General features: G+C 41.4%; 1 protein-coding gene across 1 annotated transcript in view; it reads right to left on the bottom strand.

Annotated features, from left to right (window-relative positions):
- Window positions 1–8,522: 8,522 nt before the first annotated feature.
- Window positions 8,523–18,355, bottom strand: part of LOC100750695 (astrotactin-2) — a 933,092-nt gene continuing 923,259 nt past the window's right edge. The window contains 1 exon segment of the mRNA XM_027400261.2: window positions 8,523–8,940. Coding sequence (XP_027256062.2) covers window positions 8,703–8,940 — 238 coding nt within the window. The 3' untranslated portion in view covers window positions 8,523–8,702.

Below are 18,355 nucleotides of genomic sequence, written 5' to 3'. Positions count from 1 at the left end.
CTTGTTCTGCTCCAGGAAGACTGTTTATTCTCTGTAGAGCTGAATAGCTTGCAAGTGAGTGGAGAACCTACGTCATCTCTGACCGTAAAACCTAGTGAACCACAAGCAAGCTGTTGTTTTTGCTACAAAACCACCTGGGGAAGCTGGCCTGACTTGGCACAGGCCTTGAGCCTGAGGAGAGGCTTTTTTTCTTGTCTTCACTACCTGCCCAGAGTTCAAGAACAAGTATGGACCTGGGTTCATTATGGAGTCAGAAATGCACTGGAGATTAAAAAAAAGGGGGGGGATAATTCACTTGTGGTTCTGCCACCTGTGTGATCTTGGCCAGGTTCATTTTCCTTCCTGACTCTCAGTGTCTGAATTTCTAAAATGGGAGCATTGGTTTCTGAAATACTTATGAGAGCAGAGTTGTTCCGCTTCCATGTGTACAGTTAGATCGGTATTCTGCTATCTTACTGACTGCATGACTCCAGGAACCATCTCTCTGAGCCTGAAGCTCTGTTCTCTGAGATGGGAGTGTTGACAGCTGGCATACAGAACATGGACGAAAGCTTAAGAGAGATGTTGTCACTAGCATGCTTGGCATAGACCTGGCTATGGATAGTGTTCAACAAGTGGCAGTCATTGCTCTTGTTTGTGCAATTTGTCATCCTCATCTGATTCTCTGATTGAGAGGAAAATTTCCGAGGCTAGTTCTTCTACACACTCTCTCCAGTCATCAGCGACTCCTCAAGCATCTCCAAATAAGTTAGCTGAGTCCAAAGGAAATTAGTATGGGATCAGAAGGATGAAGCTCACTGACCTATCCTGGTCAAGTGATGCCATGTGAACTTGAAACCTCACCTCATCTTAATTGTCCTCATCCACACGGTCCAGATTATGAGTCCTTCCCTATTAGGTACAAATAAGAATGGTTTTGAGATGTCACGACCCTGTCTTAGCACATGTTTTCTGAGCCTTTTACCAACAGTTCACCTTATCCTGACTACTAGAGACATACAATACTGTCCTATCTAGGACCTCATAGCACAGGGGAAAACAGACATCTAGAGGCACCATGAGAGTCTGCTTAGGTGGTAGCATCATGGGAATATGGAGTCTGGGAGAAGCAAAGGCAGAAACTTTTATCCTGAATGTGGATGCTAAGAGCAGCTTTCCTGGAAAATGTGATTCCTCTCCAGGAGTTTGCTTTATAAACACCAACGTTCTCTGAAAACACACAGGACTGCTTACCTCTAACTCTTTTAACAGCAGGCCAGAGCAGCTTGCAGGTCCTAGATCATTAAAACTGAATGACTCCACAAGGAAGCTCTAGTGCAAGCAACTTGTAGAGGAGGAGATGCTGAAGGTACATCTTGGAAGAAACTGGCTCTGGAGAGCAACCAAAGCCTGCCAGTGTCACAGCTGTAGCACGAATATTAACTAGGTACTTGCTGCTACCTAAAAATGAACCCCCTTACCTCTTTGCCACAATTACACACACACACACACAGAGGCACATATGACTGCTTGTCCAGCAGGACACACCTGTGGATCCTTGTCCTTTCCTGCTGCCAACCCTTGTAAAATAGGCAAGCAGAGCAGCTTGGCTTTGGCTATAATATGTACAAACACATGTGGCAAAGTTTCCAAAGGGAGACAGACAGTGAACACCTTTCAGGGACTGGAAGTTTTATGGGCAGAGGCCGATTAAAAGCACACCCCACCAAAGCTAGTGGATTTTGTTTGGCTATGTATGGCCTTCCCTCCAGGCCCCTCTTAATGCCACAGTGATGGTACAAAGTGGAAGGGTCACTGTTCTCAGGGGAATCCCAGGTCTTTTGGTGTTTCTGGGTAATCTTCTCTCAAGGTTATTGTGCAGAATCCGGCTCAATGTTACTGATGGTCAGCTAGAAGCTAAGTCCAGTGCAGAGTTCTAGGACACATCAAGAATCTGACCTAGACCATGTCTTTGTGCCATTAACACTCCTGTGAGGAGAATTACAAGGGGTATAGAAAGAGCTAAAACAAAGACAGTAAATTCACACACTGGGAATCCAGAGGGAATAATACAAGCTCCTTCTAAAACAAAACAAAACAAACAAACAAACAAAAAAGCACAATCTCTCAGGGAACTAGTTAATGATATTTGAACCTGGTTGTTTCAAGCTATAAAGTCATTCTCAGACTAAGAGTAGAAAAGGCAGAGACTGAGAGAGACGTATAAAAGGCATTTTTGAGATTTTTTATGTGGCTTGAAACTGAAGAATTGAGTATAAGAATGACCAGAGTGATTCACACTTATGTGAAACTTCTTACATGCTGGGTGCTGTTCTAAGTACCTAAATGTATTGACCTGTTTAATCTTTTCAAGGCCCATATGAGGGGCATGGGTATTTCTTTGATTCTCGAAAGAGAATCAAAGGCATAGGTGAGTTGTCATTTACCTAGGGCTATTAGGTCATTAACAACAAGCAGTTTTTTTTAATGATTTAAAAAATAGGAAAAAGTTGAGAATCAGGGGACCCCAGTTATTTAATATCTTCTATGACCTTACTGAGACTTCAGTAACTTCTAGGGCGATCAGAGACAATCTCAAAGGGGGTTGGTGGATATGAAAGAGAAGTGAAATGTTTCTTTGTACACAAAACATCATGTAATATCATCCCTCATGCCTAGGACACACACACACACCCCAGTTTGGTGGGAAAATATGGAGAACTGAGTTTATACAACGGTATGTACCATTGTACCAGTTCAGAGTTAAACAAAGGCCCAAGTGTGATTTCCACATTGACCCTAGTCTTGACCCTAGCAGTGGTTTTTAACCTGTGGGTGGAGACCCTCAAAAGACCATCAGAAAACTGACATTCACATTACGATTCATAACAGTAGCAATATTACAGTTACAAAATAGCAACAGAAGTAATTTTCATTGGGTCAACACGACATGAGGAACTGTGTTGAGGAACATGGGTTGTAGCATCAGGGAGGTTGAGAACCACTAAGGTGTTAATTATTTTCATGATACAAATCATGCTTCATACATGCACTGCTCATTGAGCCCATGGAACTCTATATCTGCTTCATGCCACTGCTGGTTCCACCCATTCTGACACACACAACAGTGGCCAACAGAAAACCCAGGTCACCAGACTTACTAGCTACTAAGTCTTCCTGGAGTCAACTTATTCAACATACCTCAAACCCAGGATTTCTTTGCCATGTCCTTAGCTTGGGCTTCCCCATCTCACTTATAAATAATACCTAGTCTCCTTGTGCCCCCAGCCATGTGCCCTTTCCCTGTTTTTCTAACAAGAGAGCTGGTAGGTGTTTAGAAATGATCTGTGCATGCCACTCTCCTACTTTCAGTGGCTACTACCACTGGTTCTGACCTCCAAACACCACCTATCTTTCTGCTCAGACTATTTGTTCCTCAAGCATAGCATACTTTCAAAGAAATGCTGTTTTTTTTATTTCTTTACTGTTCTGCTTGCTGAACTCCTGTTCATCCACATAAAGACTGAATTGATGGCAGAGACCATAACACCTGTCCCTTCATGTATACATAAGTCATTATCATAACTGTTCATCTAGATAATTTACTAACATTATCTCCAATTTTTAATTTAGTATTCTCTGAGCTCATGAGAAATGGCATATTTAACCCCTCAGCTGGTGAAGAAATTGAGACTTAGAGCAGTTTACACGCTGTCTCTAAGCCTAACTTGATGTTATTAGTTGGTAAGACCTGTCCCGTTTGCCTTCCAGATTTCTCTCTGAGTTCAGCCCCTCCCCCTGGAAATTGCCTAGCTAATATTTAAAATCAGATTGGCCTGGTTTCAGAGTGTCTGATTTTATCACACTGTGTTTAGTTAGTTAAATTCTTGGAGACCCTCAAGGGCAGAATTGAAACTTCTTTGTCTCAGTGTCCCACACCTGGAAAATCATCCTCCAGTCCCAGCTGGAAAATAGATTTAGCTTTAGACTTAGGAAAGAAACATTTACATATGTAACAAAGGGATGTTGCATCCATTTGCTTTCAGTTGTAGCAAGTAGAGTGCTCACAAACAGAATTCCCTTACTGCTAGAATTTAGACGCCAGTAATCCAGCATCATCACTGATGAGGGACAGTGTTTAGAGTATGTCTGCCTAAATCTCAGTTTCCTAAAAATGTAATTACAACAGAGCACAGATATTTTATACATGGTTCAGTGAGACGAGTATATGGAGACATTGGTAGGATGATTTCTTAAATGAATGCCATCAGCATTTGTCTGTGTAATGCACTCTTATGAACTCTGCCTAAAATAGTTCTGTGGTGTATGTGTGTGTGTGTGTGTGTGTGTGTGTGTGTGTGTGTGTGTGTGTTATATTTGTATGTTACTACACATGTACATCAGCTGTCATCTATCTTCTCTCTCTCTCTCTGGCTTATTTTGCCGCTAGACAGAGACTTTCACTGAATTTGAAGCTTGCTTTTTTTGACCTTCTAGGCCCCATCTGTCCCTGTCTCTGTCCCCAATGATATGATTACAAGAATGCATACCCAAGTCAGTTTTTTATGTCAGCGCTGGGGATTCAACCTCAGAACTTCAAAACCTCTGAGTAAATGTTCTTACCCATTCTTAGCCATCTTCTCAGTCCTGAGAAGATAGATCTTGATTATAATAAAGAAGGGGGAAGTTAGGAGTGATATCCCACACACCTCTGTGTGTTCACAACTTCATTATTTGATGATAGAGAGACTACATGGGAAGTCCTATCCATGCCACTCAGTCAGCTCCCTGGTATTTTCTGTTCCAACATATGAATCAGTATGGCTGTACAGTTGCCAGGGCTCCTGGCCCACCAGCTTCATTCACACTTCAAGAATTCTTCTTTTTTCCAGTGAAACATCTTAACAAATATTGGTATAACATTTTTGCTGCCACAACCGATCACATAAACACACAGACAGACAGACAGACAGACACACACACACACCTATCTTACAAATCTTTTGACTTCCCACTATTGACAGCCTTATGATGGCTGGGAAAGGTAACAGATGCTAACAGACTTCATAGTCCAGGGAAAGCAAGCTGAAACCAGTGAGGTTGTGGAGAAGAAAATGAGTTACGTGCAGCCTGACAGGAAGTATTCCAGGGACCACCATCATCTGTGAGAGCTTCAGGGAAACCACATGGTTTTAGGGGGATATTATGATATTATACTAAATTCTGACATTATGACCACTTATCTCTGAGTTAAATCTCTAACTATATTTATATTATTATAACTCATAGAAGAGTTAGTCATTAATTCTATCTTTGTGAGGAGGCATGTGTGTGTGTGTGTGTGTGTGTGTGTGTGTGTGTGTGTGTGTGTGTGTGTACGTGTGTAGGCCAGAGGTTGAAGTGAGTGTCTTCCTCTATTGCCATTCATCTTAATCTTTTTATGATAGGATCTCCCACTAAACCTGGAACACTGCTTGTTAGAACCTCCTAGGGTTGGGAATACAGATGCTTGGCACCAACACTGTACTACTAATGTGGGTGTTATGGACTAAAACCCAAGTCCTTCTTGTGTAGCAAACACTGCTGACTGAGCCATCTTTCCAGTCACCTACTTTTACCTATTAATCAAAGTTCACTAAGCTTTTTTTCAGTCCAATTTTCCTAATGACCTCCCTAAAATTTGTATTATCCCTAAGATACTATTATATTATTGATATTATCTCCATTAGTATTAAAATATAACTCCTCCACACACTACTATAAGTGGTGTCAGGTACATACTAGCTCTTATTTACTCAACTTGTACAGCCGTCCCACCAGGCAGGACCTCTTTGGATCATTTCACTGACAAGGAAACTGAATTTAAGGTATCAAATAACTCACCTAAATGTTATACTTGGTGAACAGTGGTAGAGTTAGAGTCAAAGTTCTAGGTTTAGATCACTGCCCTCAACACACTAGGCAGCTTCATTTTTGTCAACTGTTGCACCCAATTTTCCCCCAGATCGAGTCTTTTTCATTTTGGGTGGGGAGTGGTGGTGCATGGATGTGTGGTTAGAGACAGGGGCTCACCACTATGCGCCTGTGGTTTTCCTGGAGCCCTCTATGTAAGCCAGGCTGACCTTAAACTCATAGACATCTGCCTGCCTCTGCCTCCTGAGTGCTGTAATTAAAGATTTGTGCTACCACACCTGGCTGGGTTGAACCTTTTCTGTTGCTATGTAAAGCTATAGCAGTGTGTTGGTCTAGAGAAGACCTGGGCTTAGGGTTTAGGAAAAGGTAAACACAGAGGCATTCAGGACAGGGCTTTGTATGGAGCAAGTACTCAATCCATGGTTACTATTCATTTTTATTTGTCTTTGTCAGTGAAATGTCAGCTCCTCACTGAGAAAGTCAAAATCAACACTACAGAAAAAGCTGACCATAAAAGCTCTACCTATATACTTCCAGGTGTATTGACTCCATCATAATTAAACTTCTGCAGACAAGATGGTGCTGAGCATTAAGGAGATCCCTAAGCACCCAAGTTGTCTGAGATAATTACAATTGATGTTTCCATTTTCCTCATATGAATCAAAGCCTTGGATAAAATGACCCAATGTATAGGTATTCTAGAATTGATCTTGGCAAGGCAGATTTTAAAAAGAAGAATTAGGTATGTTTTTAAATGCTTCCACATCTTTTCCTCCTCTGCATCCTCGTAGTACCCTACTCTGTTCTCTGTAACAGATGCCAGCCTTTCACGATGACATAAATTGATCTATATCTCAATCACTCTACAGAAACATCATACCTGAGGTAAAGGCAAGATGCTGAGAATGTAAAAACACCCCTTTAAACTCTCTGAAGCCCCTGGCCACACACATGGAACACAAGGATAGCAGTGGGTTTCCATTGGAATGGATATTTCAATTCTGCCTCTATAAGTCTGAATAAAAATAAACAAGTGAAATAAGCAAAGAACTATTCCATTGTTGGAATGTGTCCTCATGACTACAGGATCTAGGCTGCCTTCATTCTTTCCTGGAAATAGACAATAGCGAGCTTCTCTTTGAAATTGTCTCCAATCCATCCTGGATACTATAGCTAGAGTGACTTTTCTTAGAGAATACTGACTATTCTTTGTCAGTCATACAACATTGCCTGGTTACTTCAAGATATGACACTTCTTGACCAAGACTTCCTAAGCTGCTGAGCACACAGCCTTCTCTCTACTACTTTGATTTTATGTTTAAAAATTGGGTTCAAAAATTGGTTTAAAATTTCATACATATACATTCTGAGTTTGGAGAATGCCTTACCCTCTCGTATGCCTTCTTCTATTCCTTTCTTCCATATATGGCACAATCATTGCACCTATTCACTGCAGCTGAGGTTACCTGCACAAGAGCTTCACAAGGGTGGATTTGTTGCCTTTTCATCATGTGAGCATAAGGGGTTCATGAGGCCTCACCCCCCCAGAGATCATGGGAGTTATAGGCACTGGAAGAGATGCTATTATTTTCTTCAATAGTGTGGCCACTGATAAGTTGTTTGAGATGCTGTACATAATGCCCTACTTGTGCTCATGCTAAATTCAGTATTTCCTATACTCAGTAACAGCTTGTTTGGATCTTTAATAAGCTATATTTTATCTTTTTCCTGCTCTTGTTCATGGCTTTGCCTCTACCTGGAGCATATCCTACCTTTCTCACTAATGTCTGCCTTCTTCCTCCTCATTCTTTGGGATAAGCTATTGCATTTTCAAGTAAGCATGTTTTAACTCCTCCAGTATGTCTTATGACCCAGATATGTCTGTAAAAAGCATTCACTCATTCCCAGTCCAGCCTGACACTATTCTAGATTTCTTTCCTACAGTAACCACTAGACTGTGAGTTCCTATAGGACAGAAAACTTCTGGTTTTTTTGTTTGTTTGTTTATCCTGTACCTTCCATAGAGTACCTCGTTAATGAATGTTTGTTTAATGAATAGACAAAGGTCCCTCAACATACTTCATTGTTAAGAAACATCACCCAAGCAAAAAGAGAGACAATAGGAATTTTAATGCACAGAAAGTCCTGTAGAGACCCACAGGTAGCAGAAAGAAGCAGTGGGCCTGCAAACTCAGTAATGTCCAGGGAGAGAAAGGGAAAGAGAGAGGAAGAGAGAGAGAAAGAGAGAGAGAGAGGAAAAAATAAGGAAGGAGAGGTGGAATAAAGAGGAGGAGGAGGAGGAAGAGAGGGAGAGAGAGACAGAGAGAGAGAGAGAGAGAGAGAGAGAGAGAGAGAGAGAGAGAGAGAGAAGGCCTTTAAGACCCAAGCTTCCTGGCTGCAACAGTTCCAGGGCACCCTTGCTAATGCAGAAGTAGTCAAATTGTCTCTCCACAGGGCTCCTTCCAGGGGTCCATGGCAAAAGGGAGGAAGAAGAGGAAAGGCTGCTTGTTCTCCACCTGAAAGGTCTTGCCTCCACAATGACTTCCATCCATAAGAAATGGTTTAAAAAGGAAAGATATTTGATAGAGTCAAATAATATCTTAGAAAAAATAAAAGAGAAAAATGAATAATTCCATTGGTTACAAAGTTCTCTGTTGTCTGTTCATGGAGAAACAGTTTGCTTTGGCCTTGCTGGCAAGTGTCATGTGCCAGGCCATTCAGCTGTTCCCCAGCCCACCCAGGTCCCAGGATCCATGAAAGTAGTGCTCCCCCAAGAGCGTCTCTGTGCTCAAGGAGGGTAGTACCCTCCCTCACCGGCCTTTGGTCTCTCCATACGTGTTTCGGGCCATGGACACCATCTTCTCCTCACATGTGATTTTGGTATCTTTGAGGATGCTGTACCACACCATTCCTGCAGGCCGGACCTCTTCACTGCGGCAGAAGAGATACGGTATGGTGTCCACACGGCTCTGGATGTAGGCGCTTCGCAAGAGACTAGAACAATGGCTGCTGACCCTCTCCAACCGTCGCAGGATCAGGTGTGCCTTCCTAAAGGGCACAAGGAGACAGAAACAGTCAGGGGATGTTAGAAGAGGTCTTAAGGTCAACATATGTCGGAGGATGTCATACTTAAGCTATATTTGATTACCCACTTCTACATTAGTGTGCTACTTTAAATAACTACTCAAGAGTTAACTGGGACTGTGTTGGGTGTTCTCCTTAAAATTTCAAGACACTGGCTGAAGATGGAAGCTTCCCTCCTTCCCCAGAAGGATGACCTTAGGATCTGTCTTTTTCAATTGCATTGCTTGCATTGTGATTTGTAGCATAATACTAGCCATTGGGCTCTGAACAACACACATTGTCATAGTAATGACAAAAGTATTCACAAAAACTAGTAACTGGAATTTGACACCATGTGCTATGTATTCATTGGATATCTACCTCATATGTGTTTAAAAACTTTTATATTTTATCAAATAATCACATTATTCCTGAATTTTTTCTCCCAGTTAAGAGTTGAGGAACTCATACTCAGAAAAATAAAATAATTTGACCAAAGTCAAATATTAAGTTGATCTCTTGAATCCAGCCCTTTTCCAACTGTCTGTCTGCCTTTTGCTTCAGTCACTCCCATTCACTTGTTCCTTATCATCCTGTTTGGTGATCATGTCCCCTATGCTTTTCCTTTCATCAAAGCATAAACGATGTCCATGAATCAAAACTTCTCTCCAGTCCTCTATCCTCCCTCTCAACTAGTGCTGGCTCTGCACACCTGCAGAGAGCATTGATGAGACAGGTCCAGCCTCTGGCAAACAGTATGCTTCTAATACATCATTATTATGTGTCAGGACCAAGGTAAAACTGAATATTGATCTAAATAAGAGTTATGGTGAGTGGTGGTCACCATTTGGAACTTATCTGGGATCTTCTTCTAGCAGTAGAGAGTGCTGGATGCATAGTCTGAGCAAGGGGACATGTTTGAGATGCTCTAGTACAAGGTTTCTTAGCAGCATTACTATTAATTCTATCTAACAGTCCTGTCAGATGTTGGTCACCATTCTTGGGCTTCAACCCGTGAGGTGAAAATAGCACCACACATCTGTCAGGATGATAAAATCGGTTCCTGATATTTCCTAATATTCTTTCAAGGGACCTCCTAAGGACCACCGAATTATCTATCCTATCCTGTTCTCACCAAAGACATAGAAACAGAAGCTTAGAGAAAAAAGGAAGGTCTGTTTCCCAGATCATAATATACATGAATACTCTGCATCTTTAGATACCTAGGGGTTCTGGGAGCTGAGGAAAGTCTGTCTCTGTGTCTCTTTGTCTCTGCATCTCTGCCTCTGTCTATGTCTCTCCTTCCTTTCCATGACCCCTTGAGACCCTGGGAGAGAAGGCATTTTATAACACAGACCACACAAATTGGAGACTATGCTAGGCACCTGTGTGGTGGCTGAAAGAGAACTGGACTTGTGTATTACATTTCGTGGGCATGATTTATGAGGTGCTTTTCAAAGAGTCCTCTTTGTGTAGTTCACCACTTGGGTGGAATATTTTGTGAGGAGCCAAGAAGTCACCATTTTATGGTCCACAGGCCTCCCTCCTCACAGGCCTGCTTCTCAACCCTATGAGGAGTCTAAGGAGTATATTTCTCATCCTTCCTTGTTCTATTCTTATTTATTTATTTATTTATTTGTTTGTTTGTTTTTCAAGACAGGGTTTCTCTGTGGCTTTTGGAGGCTGTCCTGGAACTAGCTCTTGTAGACCAGGCTGGTCTCAAACTCACAAAGATCCACCTGCCTCTGCCTCTGGAGTGCTGGGATTAGAGGCTTGCGCCACTATCGCCCGGTTCTATTCTTATTTTGTTATTGTTTACCTTTTAGATTTATGTACTTCTTTATATGCATGAGTTCTTTGTCTGCATGTATGTACAGTACCCCGAATGCTTGGTTCTTGAAGATGTCAGGAGAGCTCACTGAATCCCCAGGACCTGGTGTTAGAGATGATTGTAAGTCATGTGTGCTCTGGAAATGGAACCCAGATCCTCTGAAAGAGCAACACGTGCTTTTAATTCGTGAGCCATCTCTCTTGTCCACCTGCTCTTATCTTTCCAAAAATTATTTGTATATATGTGTATGTGTTTATACAATATTTCTCCCTGTACATGTCTATGAGTGACATAAGCACATGCCATGGTGTATACATGGAGGTCAGAGGGCAATCTTGGAAATTGGTCCTCACTTTCTATTTTGTTGCAGCCACAGTCTCTCTTATTGTTTCCCTGCTATGCCGCATATACTAGTCTAGCTTGCCAGAGAGCTTCTGGAAGACTCGCCAGTCTCCTCCCATCTTGCCAGTGGAGTTCTCAGACTACAAGACTCACCTTTGTCTTTGGTTTTTATATGAGTTGCAGGTGTCTGAACTCAGAATACCAGGCTTGTGTGGCATTTATCTCCACTGAGCCATTTGTCTCTAGTCTGCCTGTTCAGTTTTTAACTAGTTGTACATACTTGGAAATTCACCTATTGTCTCTAAACTTACTTTCTTTGAAAAGGGGGTATGGGAAGCTAAAGGAAATAAAGTAAATTCATGCTTGTTAGATGAGAATATTTTAAAGCCAAGTTTTCATTCAATAGATTCTATTAGAGAAGCAGAAGGTGGAGATGGTGACACAGGAACCAAGAGCAATGAGTCGAAAAGTAAGTCACAAGCACGTTTTGAGTACACAAAAAGGTGTCTAAGTTGCTCTATGGTTGTCTAAGAAAGCTTCCTAGTGGAAGAGGAGCTTGTGTTGACTGTTAGATGCAGAAAAGAGAGATTGGCAGGCAGCAGTTGCAAAGACAGAGATACAGGAATGCATAAAAGTCCTGGGGATTTACAGCTGGAACACAGCCCTTATTCATGGGGTTCTGCATGCATGATGGGGGTTGGTGTGGGGGGTGGAGGGTGACACTGAAACAGTAGGAAGGAAAGGATTACTATCCATTTCCTAGTATTAACTCCAATGTCCTGAGTAATAGTGATTTAGATCCCAGCTCAGCCACATTTTAGCTTGCTGATAGTCACCGGGTCATTTCACCACTGTTGCCTCAGTTTCCTTGTCTTATCTATACAGTGTGAATAACTCTCTATATAACATATTGCTTTAAAAATAAAAAATGATGGAGGGCTGTGGATTCAGCTCAGTTGGCAGAATGTGTGTGTAGCATGCATGAATTCCTGGGTTCAGTTCCTGGTAATGTACACGCTCAGCATAATAACATGTGCCTGGAATCCTAGCATCCCCAAAGCAGAAGCAGGAGAATCAGGCACTCAAGGCCATCCCTTGGATACACAGTGAATTTGAACTCAGCTCAAACATACCTTGATTCTGTTTTAAAAACCAAACAAAAAGATACGTAAAATGAAAAAGGATAACACATCTATTTTAAACTCTTCACAAATACTATCTCTGGTTATGTAGCTGTTTGCCTGGTAAGCATAAAGTTTGAATCAAACTTTAAAAATATTTGTTTTATATTTACTCTTTGAGAATTTCAAACACATATATAATGTATTTTCATATCCTCCCCCAGTTCCCCATGTTAGACTAAACAGGTAAACCAACTTTTTGACATGATACAACATATATGTTTATAAAGTTCATATGCAAGAGCCACCTAATGGAATTACCAAAGAAAAAAAATCACAAAGAGTCATGAAATGTTTTTTTTTTCTTTTTTGAGTCATGAAATGTTTTACATGTACAATTTTGACCAGGCCACATTCATAGCTGTATTCAGCCTCTCTAAACTTTAAACAGAGAAAGCAATTGAATGAGATCTGGTTTATTTAAAAATGTTTTGGAAGCTTTGAAAAGCAAGTCATGGAAGTAAGATTGACTCCCAGAACCCAGGCTGGGGGCACATCTGGGCATTAGCTATTTCCCATCATTGTATTTAGGGACACTGGTTTGAATTTTTTCTAGGTGGTGAAAATCTACCTGTCCTTCAGAGGACTGTGATAGTCTTATTTAGTACATGTAAAGCCCTGAAAGCAGTTATGCAAAAGGCTTAGGAAAATCTTCCTAGAAGCATGTGGTATATGTTAGAAAATGTCTTTATCCTAACCACCAGCACAGCCATGGGCATCACTGCTAACATCGCTGCCACTGCCATCACTCTTACCACTGTCTCTGCTGCCATCACTGTTACACCATCAGGGATAACACTGTCATTCTGATGTTGTTAGGTATTGTTTGTCAGTAAGACAGTAGGGATAAGCATTATCTGGCTGAACTCCACAGGTCAATATAGCAGGAGACTGACTGAGGAGCAACAATGATGAACTGGAAAACATAAGGATATATGCTAGGAGAACATAAAAGATGAGCACCTCATAATCCACTGGAGAAGGGACTCAGGGGAGTCTTCTCAAAAAGTATAATGGAAAGCTCTGTGGTCAATGATAGACCATAGGCTTCAGATAAATAAGAGACATAAACCAGCTGTTGATTAAAATGGAGGTGAAGGGAATGTGTGGGAGGCCACAACAGAGACAGAACCATCTAGATGTTACTATGCTACATTCATGGTTTTGATTTTATTCTCTGGGCAATGCAGAGCCATTGGCTGACCCTGGCAGTCATAAACATTACCAAGAAGTAACAGTGAGTTTGAAAAGGGTATTATTTTCCCAACATGCTCAAATACTTTGTTTCCAAAATCCTGGCCATTTCCTTAGAAGGAATTGTAGAACTCCATTGTACAAAACCTCCCTCTGTACAGATGGGAAAATGGAGCTTTGGTATGAGGAAATTGTATTAAAGGAATGACTTCTGTTAATAGTGGATAAATCTAGAACCAGTATTCCTGGTGGTACAGAGCTAAGGCACAGTCATTAGTTCTAGCATCCCCAGTTCAAATCCTAGGTCTATTATTTAACAGCTTTGTGAATTATGAAACAATTCTTCAACAGGACTCTTACTTTTTGTAGCTGTCAAATAGAAATGGCAATAGTGATTGTGGCAGATGAGAAAGCATAGGTATTTTGTTTGGCTCTAAGTAAATGTTCGGCACACACTGGAGTGGTGTTAATAGGAGAAAAGTTTGCCCTTAGAATCCATTACAGTTCTTTTATCTCCAGTTTCCACATTGGAAAATCAGGATTCATACTGAATCTGCAGGGATGTTTTTGGGCTGAGACAAATTGATTGCCACAGGTATCTGGCACAGGCAAGCATGCAGCAGGCACTAAAGTTTGAATTTAGACAACCGAGAAGGTACTGGAAATGAAGCAGGTTCCAATGCATTAGAGGTGCCCAAAGACAAGGATCAATGAAAGAGACCAAAGGTACGAGTGGTAGGTAACAAGCTCTAAGCTTGGAAAATGACACATCAAAGGTCAGGTGTGCTTCAAGTATTCTCAGGAGGGAAATCCTAGGTCAGAGTGAAATCTCCCTCATTGGAGTTGGAATGGATGTCATCTTGGATAGCAGGCAAGAGATGAAGGAAGAAAGTTCATTTGTCATGTATCAGCAGAGAGAATGGGGAAAGTTGACTGGTAAAGGAGTCAGGAGCTAGACTGGGCTATCAGTTTTCTGGGAATTGCAGAACCTTTGATGGACATTCCAGTTCTGACACTACTACTCTATTAATGGTTGATCCAGGCCCCTCTTTTTCCTCCCTACCTCTCTTATGATCTTAAATGTCTCTAGGTTAGATAATACCAAGTTAAGGAAAGTCAAGGGCATGCACATCAAGGCTGAGAAATTCTCCAGAATTGAAGAGGGCAGATTAAAGTAAGTAAAGTCCCCATTCACTTTGCCTTGGTCGGGTCACAGCTGGAGAAGACAGACCTGTTCTGGCAAAACGAACAGTCATATCAATAAACTATAGTTTGACTGAGATGTTGGAGGACTTCTGACAAGCTAGCCTCCTGAACTCAGAGCAGGAAGAGAGGGGAGGAGAGGCAGTCAAGCAGCTGTATTGTTTTAGCAAGTGCAGGCAAGTGGACAAAAAGCTGAGCAGGAGGGATGATGACACCTATAACCAAGCGCCCACTACATGTCAGAAATAACACCTATGCAGGGTCATCTAACATCAACACTCATCACAATGCCAGAGTCTATGTTCTACTCCCATTCTATGGTAAAAATGAGCCAGTGCTAAATCATGGGACTTGTCTCATGTCTCTGTTGCAACGCACCAAGTGTTACAAAGAAAGCCTCACCCTAACATTGCCACTATAATAGTCATTTTGAACAGTCTAAGATCTAGAGTCTTTTAAGTTTAATGTGATTCTTCCAGTATAGCTGTAAGTTTCTACTTACTGCAGGTGACTGCATTTAGTATAATTTAGAAAATTGGCTGACTATAGCCAGAATTGGAGTGTGTGTGATTTGTGTGTGTGTGTGTGTGTGTGTGTGTGTTTCCATGTATATGACTTTTTGTGTGGGGAACAAGTATGTGTAGCTGTATGTTTACAGGTATGTATATGTTTTTCATGTATTTGTGTGTGGTGCATACATGTGTAGCTGCATGTGTACAGATGTGTGTGTGGGTGTTCCATGTGTATCTCTGTGTGGTACACAGGTGTGTGTGTGTGTGTGTGTGTGTGTGTGTGTGTGTGCGCGTGTGCGCGCACGCGCGCGCGCGCGCGCACGCGCGCGCCACATGCATGCGTGAGTATTTCTGGGTAAGCTCAAGGTTTACAGGGAGAGTCTTCTTCAATCACTCTCCACCATATTCACTGAGGTAGACTCTCTCAGTTTGACCCCAGAGCTCACATGACATGGCTAGCTTGGCTAACCTGTTTACTCTGGGGGTCCTTTGTCCTTGCCTTAGAAATGACAGAATTATATGCATGCCACCACACCTACCCAGTGTCTACATGAGTGCTGGGATCCAAGCTGCAAACTTGTTCTCATGATTTCTTCTTGTGAAGCAAGCATCTGTAGTACTGTGTTACCTCCCCAAGTCCCTATTTGTGCGATTTTAGTGAAAGGAAGGGGCCTTGGCTGACAGAGAAATGCCATCCAAGGTGCCTCTGAGGGAACCTAGAGTGACACAGTTACCAAGGCACTGCACTCCATAGAGGAGAGGACCACATCATTGAAGCTCTATTCATACCTTAAGATCATGATGAAATGTCATCCTCAGGAAGTCTTCCTTAGCTTCCAGCTATCTATGCAAGGCTTTCCCTCTGTCACTGACACATTTTATTTCTCTGTTAGGAACCGTGTGATATACTCTTGCAGTTGTATACAGTTTGGAATACAAAATGTCACATAGAACAGGATGCTGGTTTGACACTGCAAGACTGTATTTTGAATTTGGGCTTTGATTCATTAGTTATGCGGCCTTGAAGAATTTACATTTCTGGAGGGCTCCTCTATTGCTTAATTGCCAGTCTACTGTTTAGAAAGTAATTGACATATAAATGGCCAGTTCCATAACAGTTTCTCAGCTAACATTTCCCAGTTGCAAGAAGAATGGATTAATAAATACAAATTGACACAAACGAAGGAATTTTTAGTCCTAAATTCTCAAAACATAGCAATTTTCTAGCAAGGGGCAGTAAAGGCAATGAAACACCACAAGTACATCATGTGGACCTAAGGAAGGAGTTAGACAAGAGGGCAGATGGCTGGTGCAAATTCATCTGTAATAGCAAAGACATCTAGTTGGCATAAAGTAGGGAACTTAGATGATGTGGAATACATTGTTTTAGCCACATGACCACAGGGCATCACCTAACAACATGTTTAGATATGTGTCAATATTCAGGTACTATATTGCTAAAGAGAGAGTGGGCAGATGATGGTGTGCATATTTGGTAAACACAGCAGAGATCAGATATGAACATGGATGTAAATACAGATATCACAAAACCCTTTCCTCTTTCCCAGAAATATTCATGTCTATATTCACGTCTGCCTATGGAAAATTATATTCAGTCAATAATTTTACCTCTGAAGTAGGGCTAAGTTGACAATATTCATACATACAAAATTTCTACTTTGTATTTTGTATACCTCCGTATGATTTGTATGCTGTTAAATAAGTTACACTTATGTTGGAATGAAATAACAATATTTCTACTTGAATAACATGAATGTACTAATATATATTGAACTTGTGTGGTGAAATGCTTTCACGGCTTCTTAATAGTTCATAAGGAATACTTTTAAAGTAAACCTCCATCAAAATTTAGCCTCAACTTCTTGTCCCAGAAGAACACAAGCATTTTTAGTAGAGATACATCTTAACATGCTAATCATTAGTGGAAATGTTTACAATGTCTGGTTCTCCTCTGTGTTTCCTCTTAAGAAAGTATGGGATCTGTTTTCTTCATTTCTTTTTCTTCAACATGGGGCCTTTCTGTGTATATCAGTTATTTTCTATTGCTGTGATAAAGTTACCATCTTAAAAATCAAGTCAAGGAACCATTTATTTTGGCTTACAACTCCAGAGATTTGGAGTCCATAATGGTGGGAAAGCATGGTAGTAGGAGCAGGAAGCTACGAGATCTTATCTCTATCACACACAGGAAGAAGAGAGAGTGAGTAAGAAGCAGGGAAGAGGCTATTAACCTTCAAAGTCTGCTGCTTCCAGCAACTACTCCTTCCAGCAGGGTTGTACCTCTGAAGTGTTCCAGAGCCTGTTTACAACACTGCCAGCTAGGGACCAAGTGTTCAAATGCATAAGCCACAGAGATCACTTCTAATTTAAACCACAATACTTTGTGGTTTGTTGCCCATGACAGATTCCAACTTGAAATCCCCTTGTATCAGCCTCCTGGGTGCTGGCATTACAAGGATGTACTACTAGACTTGGCCCATGAGAATTGGCAAAGAGTTAATTTATTGAGTCAATATGATCCTGGAAGATTCTACACTGTGTTTCTAGGTTCATTTACTCTCACTAAGGGTACAGTGATGGTTGTGTCAGCTCTTCTCAGATGAGGCCAGTACGTTTGTCTTTTAAGGTTGAGAAAAACCTCAGGTTGAACCAAGCCTGTGCTAGTTCTCTGACCTAGCAATGTCTTCCATAGAATTAAACATGGCTGGTGAAATAAATACATCACTTCTAGCTCATACAGACCAATTTCTCTGAACTCAGATCTTTTCAAGTGTTTTCTCTCCTCTCATTACCCTTTCATTTGACCAAACATAACTGAAAGTACAGCGAAGCTCAAGAGTGGTCAAGGATGCTCTGAGCAGAGAAAATTCTGGTCCCTGGCCACCTATGAGCTCAGCTTTTCAAGTCTCCTAATAGGAACCTTATGGTGGGACAGCTGGGTGTCAGCGGGTCTTCTTTGAGCAGCTGTTTGCAGTAACCTATAGTTGTCATGAGAACCAGGCTCTAGGGAAAACTAGCCTGATAGATTTATTAGGCCAAGGTAAGAGATGCCCTTTTGTCACTAAATTTTATGGGGGTATGCAAACCCAAACTGAGGAAAGAGTTGAAAACACTTG

Source organism: Cricetulus griseus, chromosome 2 (assembly GCF_003668045.3).
Source record: "Cricetulus griseus strain 17A/GY chromosome 2, alternate assembly CriGri-PICRH-1.0, whole genome shotgun sequence".
In the NCBI taxonomy this organism is placed as follows: Eukaryota; Metazoa; Chordata; class Mammalia; order Rodentia; family Cricetidae; genus Cricetulus; species Cricetulus griseus.
This window is presented reverse-complemented; position numbering and strand designations above follow the sequence as displayed.